Source organism: Eschrichtius robustus, chromosome 2 (genome assembly GCF_028021215.1).
Source record: "Eschrichtius robustus isolate mEscRob2 chromosome 2, mEscRob2.pri, whole genome shotgun sequence".
NCBI lineage: Eukaryota > Metazoa > Chordata > Mammalia > Artiodactyla > Eschrichtiidae > Eschrichtius > Eschrichtius robustus.
The window spans coordinates 176,271,830-176,280,186 of NC_090825.1; the positions used below are offsets into that span (position 1 = coordinate 176,271,830).

The following is an 8,357-nucleotide window of genomic DNA, read 5'->3' on the forward strand; positions in this document are numbered from 1 at the left end:
TTTTTTTTAAACTTTGGGTTTATTTATTTATTTATTTATTTTTATTTATTTATGGCTGTGTTGGGTCTTCGCCTCTGTGCGAGGGCTTTCTCCAGTTGCGGCAAGTGGGGGCCACCCCTCATCGCGGTGTGCAGGCCCCTCATCATCGCGGCCTCTCTTGTTGCGGAGCACAGGCTCCAGACGCGCAGACTCAGCAATTGTGGCTCATGGGCCCAGCCGCTCCGCGGCATGCGGGATCCTCCCAGACCAGGGCTCGAACTCGTGTCCCCTGCATTGGCAGGCAGACTCTCAACCACTGCGCCACCAGGGAAGCCCTGGGCAACTTTTGAGGTGAACCAAACTGAACTGAACTGAATGGATTCATCATTCCATCCCAGGCGGAACACCCACCACCCCTGCCCTGACTCCCCCAGCCCCGTCTCTTCCTCTGGTCTGGCCCTGACCCCGTGTGTGGCAGTGGGGATTCACTGTGTGTGTGTGTCCTGGTCTGTCCTCTCCTCCCAGGGTCTCATGTGGATCTGTTAAAAGAAGGAAGAGTCCTGATTCTAGTGACAATGATCCTTTTCTAATTAAACAATTAAAAAATTCTCATATTGACAGTTCACAAAACATTGCACTGTGTCAAAGGAGGCAGGGAGTACATCCCCATTTCACAGACTGAGAAACTGAGGCTCAGAGAGGCAAAGTCACTTGTCCAAGGTTGCCCAGCAACTCGGCAGCAGTGAACCCAGGCCAGTCAGGTCCCATCCACCCTTAGTTGGATGTCAAGGGCACAGCCCCTCTTCGGGGGTGCAGGGAACCCCTACTACTTGCCCAGGGTCATGGAGGCAACGGCGGGGAGACTCCAGGCGCTTGATTCCCCATAGTCAGTGAGGTCCAGAGCAGCCACCTGGATGCAGTACTTGGCTTGGGGCCTCACAGCCTTGAGGGTGAAGGATGTGCCTTCAATTGGTCCCACCTGAAAGCAGAAGGAGGTCTGGGTCAGTGGAAACAAGGAAGCTATGTGATCAAGCCTTCCGTCCGCATGTTCGGGCTGCTGCTCCAAGACTCAGGCACCAATGTCAATCCTCAACGGCATGCCCTCTGCGGCCCCCTGTACATCTTCGGACATCTTAAACATCTTGCTGAGCAGGGAGAACCTGCCCCTCCCTGGCCAGCCAATTCTTGGTCGACCAGGAGCATGCCTTTCGTATAAAAACCAATCCACCCCGAGTCCACACTCCCATCCATCCCCTCTCTCTACTGGTCACACACCAGCCCATATCCCCACCCTGCCCTAAATCACCCCAGGGCCAGATGCCAAGCAACTAGAGACCACCCTGCAGCCCAGAGCCCACTGGAATTATTCAAACTCGCTTACCCTAAGCTGTTCACCTGTCCCGCCTAGCCTTCCCCGAGGAAACCCCAATCCACCTCTGTCCTGGGCTCTCCCCTGGCTCCCACTTCAGCCTCCTGATGTCCCAAAGTTGCCCACATGGCCCTGCGTGGCGTGATGTGTCCTCTTTTCTGGGGAAATGTAACAAATTCTTCTTTCCATGGCCTTGACCTCTCCATGTCCTCACTCAGGCACCTCCACAGATTAAAATCCCTGGGCACCAATGAGACACCCTCTCAGCTCTGCCTTTCCGGTTCTCCGCCCTGCCCCCTCTGTCCCCGCCACTCCACACTCTCCCTCCAGCATCGGGGTCCCCCTCATCCTTGGCATGTCCCATGTCAGCCACCACCGGCAGCTTCCCAAGGTCAGGTGTGACTGTGTCCCTCCTTCCTCTGCACAAGCTGTCCCATATGGCAGCCGGATGTGACGCTTTACGTTTTAAATTTAGATTAATTAATCATTGCACAATCTTGCGAATACACCAAAGTTACTGGCTTGTGCACTTTAAAACAGAGAACTTCGTGGCATGTAAATTCTGTCTCAATTTTAAAATTGCAAGCATTTACAAAATTAAATTAATGAATACTACATCAACTTTAAAAGCCAATTCCTCGGCTCCTTACCAGGTTGCAACCGCCTGGCAGCCTCACGCGGCCCGAGGCTACCGTCTTGGACGGTGTGGATGTGGAACATTTCTACTGTTGCGGAAGGTTCTAAGGGACAGGATTGCAAAAGCCTAAACCCTGCAAAGACTCAGCTCCTCAGCCCAGCGTCCAAGGCTGCCCAGGACACAACTGCCCTGCCCATATGCTCACTGACTGATACCCTGCCTTTATTTTTTAAGAATGTAAAACAATATACTGGTGCTCTCAACTGAGGTGAAATTCACATGACGTAAAATTAACCATTCCAAGGTGGATAATCTAGTGGCATTTAGTACATTCACAGTGTTGGGCAACCATCACCACTATCTAGTTCCAGAACATTCCATCCCCCCAAAAGACGCCCCATCCCCATTAGCAGTCACCTCCTCTCCCTCCCCCAGCCCCTGACAACCACTAATCCAATCTCTGTCTCTGTGGATTTGCCTGTTCTGGACGTCTCCCATCAACAGAATCACACACAGTGTGTCCTCCTGTGTCTAGCTTCTCTCACTGAGCATCGTGTTCTCAGGGTCCATCCACGTTGTAGCGAGTGTCAGTGCTTCTCTCCTTTTCATGGCTGAGTGATGTTCCCGTGTGTGGAGGGACCACATTGTGTTTATCCATCACCCATTGATGGGCACTTGTGTTATTTCCACCTTTTGACCATTGTGAGTGGTGCTGCTGTGAACATTCGTGTACAAGTAATTGTTCGAGGCCCTGTTTACAATTCTTTTGGGTAGATGCCCAGGACTGGAACTGCTGGGCTGCGTTCATGTCGCACACCAGCACCCCAAGCTGTGACCCACACCCCACTGTACCTTTGCACACGCTCTTCCCTCTACCCGGGAACCGCCCTCCCCATCACCTCATCCTCCTCACCTGGCGGAAGCGGGCAGCTCCGTGACGCTTGTAGCGGATCCGGTACTTGAGTGAGAAGATCTCTGGGAAGGGCCAGGACCGGGGGGGTTCCCATTGCACCCAGAGCCGCTGCCCAGGGAGGGGGCTCAGGCGCACACCTTCTGGAGGGTCCGGTTTGACTGATGGACAAGCAGGAGGCAGGGTCAGTGGAGGGCACATTCATTCATTCATTCAACCAACCAACCAATAAATATTAATTGAGGGTCTGCTGAGTGTCCAGGGATGTTCTGGATACTGGGGACAGAGTAGTCCTGTCACCTTGGAGCTCAATCCCCCGGGGCAGAAGATAAGACACAAGAGGCAGATCCGAAGGTCATAAACAGGAGGGAAGAAAGCTCAGGAGTGCAAGGAGGGTAGTGGGTTGCAATGTTTTTGGAGACATAACTCACATACCAGAGAATTCACCCTTTGAAAGTGTACAGTTCAGTGGTTTTAGTATATTCACAGTGTCATGCAACCATCACCACCATTTAATCCGGAACATTCCATCTCCCCAAAAGAAGCCCCATCCCCGTGAGCAGTCAGCCCCCCATTCCTCCCTCCCCAGCCCCTGACAACCACAAACCCACTCTCTGTGTCTGTGGATTTGCCTGTTCTGGACATTTCCCATCAATGGAATCACACACTGTGTGTCCTTCTGTGTCTGGCTTCTCCCACTGAGCATCATGTTCTCAAGGTCCATCCAGGTTGTAGTGAGTGTCAGTGCTTCTCTCCTTTTTATGGTTGAATAATATTCCATTGTGGGGATGGACACGTTTTGTGTATCCATTAATCAGTTAATGAGCATTTGTGTCGTTTCTAATTTCTGCCTATTATGGATAATGCTGCTATGAACATTCATGCACAAGTTTTTCTGCAAACGTGCTTTCCATTTTCTCTTAGGTATATACCTAGAATTGGAATTGCTGGATTACATGGTAACATGTTTAGCTCTTTGAGGGACTGCCAGTCTGTTTTCTAATAACCACCAGCAATGTATGATGGTTTGCAATTAAAAAAAAAATGCTTAGGGAGGACTCACTGAGGAGATGACATCTGAGTTGAGAGCTAAAGGAGGTGAGGGAGTGAACAGTGTGGAGACCTGGGGGAAGAGCCTTTCGGGCAGGGGGAACATCACATGTAAAGGTCCTGGGGCAGGACTGTGCCTGGTGTGTTGGAAGAACAGTGAGGAGGCCCATGTGGCTGGAGCAGAGTGAGCGAGGGGGAGAGAGGGAGGAGGGGAGGGCAGGGAGGGGGCAGGAACAGATGGTGGGAGCCCTGGAGGGCTGTAGGCAGGGCAACAATGGGACCTGACTCAGGTGCTCACAGGCGCCCTCTGGTGGCTGCTGTGGGGAAGAGGGCAAGAGCCCAAGGGGGGACCCGACTGGAGTGCTCACAGGCACCCTCTGGTGGCTGCTGTGGGGAGGACAGACTGTGGGCAAGAGGGCAGGAGCCCAGGGCAGGCGCCCAGGGCAGGACCTGACTCGAGTGCTCACAGGCGCCCTCTGGTGGCTGCTGTGAGGAGGACAGATGGGGGTGAGGGCAGGAATAGGGGACCAGGGTGGAGGGGCTGCCACTGGTCCAGGTGGGCGGTGATGGAGGTTGGACCAAGTAGGGGCTCAGGAGAGGGGAGAAGTGGGCGGATTCTTGCTGAATTGTGAAGGTGGAGCCCACAGGATCCGTGAGGGATGGACAGGATCTCATCCTGACAGGTGGGAGGTGGGCATGTTGGGGGGGGAGGAACAGGAGCAAGGGGGACCCTCCACACCCCCACCACTGCCCCTACTCACTGACGTGCTCTGGGACAAACGGTACGAAGCTGCTGCTGACGCCCCGGGGGTGGACAGCCGTGATGTTGAGCACATAGGGCACCATGGAGAACATCTGGATGTCAGGGATGATACAGCTGGTGGCCTCTGGTGTCTGCTGGAGGCAGGGCCAGCTCTCCCCATGGGCTGCCACGCCAAGCCTGGACACCGAGTGCACTGTGAGGGTCCCAGCACTTCCTGCTGGCCCCCTGTGCCCTGGACCCCGAGTAGGGACAGCAGGTGAGGAGTCCTGCTCTTGGCTGTGTGATCCTAGGGACCCCTCACTCCAACATCACAGAGCCCGGGGGACCCAGGGTCGGGGGTAAAACCCACAGGGAGATGCTAGGGTCCGAATTCTAACACTTTCTGGGGGGACTTCCCTGGCGGTCCAGTGGTTAATAATCCGCCTTCCAATGCAGGGGACGCGGGTTCGATCCCTGGTCGGGGAATTAAGATCCCACATGCCGCGGGGCAACTAAGCCCACGCGCCACAACTCCTGAGCCCGCGTGCTCTGGAGCCCATGTGCCACAACTAGAGAGAAGCCCATGCACCACAGCGAAGAAGAACCCGCATGCCACAGCAAAGACCCAGCACAGCCAAGTAATAATAATAGTAGTTTTTAAAATAAATAAATAAAGCTTTCTGGAACGTCAACATGCCAGCCTTAGAATTCCAACATTCCCAGGACTACGATTCACGGATTCCGGAATCCGAAATAATAAGATTCCAATTCTCTCGAGTTCTGACACCCCAAGATTTCAGACTCTAGAGCCTGGAGCTCAGCACCGTCCACAGAAACTTCCACAGCATCCAAAACGTTCTGCTTCTGCCCTGTGGATATGAAGCGCGGCTAGTGCAGCTGAGTGGGACTTTTTGATTTATTTCATCTAATCTGAATGAAAAGTTTCCACCTATCAGAAAGCGTGAGAAAGTTCCTCAGAACAACTCAGGTGTGTGAATCTACTTTTCCAAACACAAATGTTATGAAATCTAATCAGAGATCAAGAATATCTGACTGGGGGACTTCCCTGGTGGCGCAGTGGTTAAGAATCCATCTGCCAATGCAGGGGACACGTGTTCGAGCCCTGGTCCGGGAAGATCCCACATGCCGTGGAGCAACTAAGCCCGTGTGCCACAACTACTGAGCCTGAGTGCCACAACTACTGAAGACCGTGCGCCTAGAGCCCATGCTCCACAAGAGAAGGCACTGCAATGGGTAGCCTGTGCACTGCAATGAAGAGTAGCCCCCGCTCACCACAACTAGAGAAAGCCTGCGGGAAGCAACAGGAAGACCCAAAGCAGCCATACATAAATAAATAAATTTATTTTTTAAAAAAAGAATTTCTGATTGAATGTTTAGCATCTGAATTGAAGTGTGACACATGTGTAAAGCACACATGGAATTCCATAACTTAGTATAACAAGACCGAATGCAAAATTTCTCATTAATTTTTAAAGTATTGATTACATGTTGAAATAATACTTTAGATAATCCTATTAAATGCTATGAAATCAATTTCTAGTATAAGTTTAAATATATGAATCGTATATAAGCATGTTAAAGTACATTGCATTCGATCATATTAAATGATAAACATTTGGAATACTTAGATACTATTTAAATAAAACATTAAAGCCAATGTCACCCATTTCTTTTTCTTTTTTAAATGTGGCTTCTAGAAAATTTTACCCTCCACATGTGGCACGCAGTACATATTTTAGGGAGTATATTTCTAAGGGTTGGTGGTGCTCTAGAATTCTGAGGCGTTCAGGCTCTCACTAAGTCCCCAGCTGCCCTGATCCTAGGGGGTCAGCCCAGATGTAGAATCCCCAGGAAGCCCTCCAGGCTCTCTGACCTGTACGTGGCAATGAAGGACATGGGCCTGGAGGAGTTTGGAGCGAGCGGCAGGGTCCAGGAGCAATCCACTGCGATCGGGTACCTAGAGGCCTGGCACCGCACCCTGGGCTGGGTGGGAGCTGCTGGGGGGCCCGGAGAGAGAGGGAGAGCGTGAGCTTCTGATTCACCCGGGACTGTCAAAGCCCTACCATGGCTTGGCCCCCACCTCACTTCCAGCCAGTGCTGGGCACACATTAGGAGCCTAATAAAGGTTTGTGGAATGAATGAGTACATGAATGAAAGGCACCTACATCATCTCTCACTCTCGCTACAACCCACCAAGGCAGGAACTATTAGCCCATTTTCCAGATGGGGAAACTGAGGTTGAAGGAGCCACAGAGGGGACCTAGCGTTGGCGGGGATTTCTGGTGGGAGGAAGATGCTTTACCGGACCCCTCTTTGTGACGGTTTTGTTTTGAATCACATGAAATGAATGGATACAATTAAAATTTTTTTCTCTCCCACCCTCCCTTCCTCCAGGCTGTGGCTGCCACTTCCCGGTCCCTTTGGGGTAGCTCTTGCCCTCTCTGTGCCTCAGTTTCCCCCAGCCATGCAATGGGATGGTAACCCCCTCCCATCAGTGGTCATACAGAAGGTGTGTGAGCTCCCACCCCACCCAGAATGTTCCACGGCAGACAAAGTCCAGTCCTCAGAGAGTGTCCCTCTGCCCTGGCTCCCCCTACCCCCCCGGGTCCCCACATACCTTCTCTCCCGCAGCAAAGTGAGCAACCCACCCAGAAGGTGAGGGTGAGGACCAGGACAAGTCTTGGGGCCATGGCTCAGGCGGGATCTGCTTTCAGGGGCTGGGGCAGGGAGCACCCTCGGGCAGGCAAGGGACTCAGGTCCCACCCAGGGGAAAGCCCAGCCCTCAGTCGAGGCCCCCTACTTCCCCTTCCCCTTCTGACTCACTGCCTGGTTCATGGGGCTCTGGAGGAGGAGCCCCCAGTCCCTTCACTGGCCACCCCCAGTCTCGGGTGCGGAAGGCCCCAAAGGTGGGGGCAGAAGGAGGAGGCCACGAAAGGGAGAAGTGGTGACCCCGTGGCCTTTCCCAGAAGAGCCTTCCTTCCGGCTGCAGCGAGGAGGGGGCACCCCGGGGAGCGCGATGATGACAGGGAGAAAGACAGAGAGAGGCCAGGGCGGGGAGGAACAGAGCAGCTGGCACCGACAGAAGATGCCGATCATTCATCAACCACAGAGACGGGGACCCCCCCGCCAGCCACATTCCACGCTCCAGGCCACAGAGAGGCAGAAACCCAGGCTCTGGGAAGGCAGCCCCGAACCGTGGACATTCTCCAAGGGCCTGGGACGCCCGGGGACAGGCAGAGCCTCTGCTGGACGCTGAGGAAACCTGGGGAACAGGCTGGACACGGAGCTGCCTTCCTGCCCGAGCTGGAAAGAGCCAAGAACCCCCAGGGGATTTCAGGGGGTTGGCCCAGGGGCAAGGAGGCTGTGGGAGGGTGTGGGACACTCCCACCAGGGCCGGGTTTAGGGTGAGGACAGTGAGGTAAGTCGTGCAGCCTCAGATTCTGTCTTCATTTGACATTTGCATGTTTTGTTCATCATGAACTTTTGGGAACCCATTCTGACTTTTAGAAATATCGCAGTAACTGGGGAATTCCCTGGCAGTCCAGTGGTTACGACTTCGCGCATCCAAGGCAGGAGGCGCGGTTCAATCCCTGGTCTGGGAACTAAGATGCTGCGTGGCGTGGCCAAAAAAAAAACAAAGAAAGAAAAA

At 53.3% G+C, this 8,357-nt stretch overlaps 1 protein-coding gene across 2 annotated transcripts; it reads right to left on the minus strand.

Annotated features, from left to right (window-relative positions):
• Positions 1 to 543: 543 nt before the first annotated feature.
• EBI3 (Epstein-Barr virus induced 3) lies at positions 544 to 7,613 on the minus strand. 2 transcript variants are annotated; one of them, XM_068535030.1, is made up of 5 exons: positions 7,326 to 7,613; positions 6,582 to 6,702; positions 4,707 to 4,885; positions 2,899 to 3,056; positions 544 to 958 (listed from the first exon to the last, which is right to left on the minus strand). In XM_068535030.1, exons 1-5 carry the CDS (start codon positions 7,396 to 7,398, stop codon positions 806 to 808), a joined length of 684 nt encoding a protein of 227 aa, XP_068391131.1. In that variant the 5' UTR covers positions 7,399 to 7,613; the 3' UTR covers positions 544 to 805. The 2 variants fall into 2 exon arrangements, with proteins under 2 accessions (XP_068391131.1, XP_068391129.1); XM_068535028.1 differs by having other exon boundaries at positions 6,582 to 6,705.
• Positions 7,614 to 8,357: the final 744 nt, after the last annotated feature.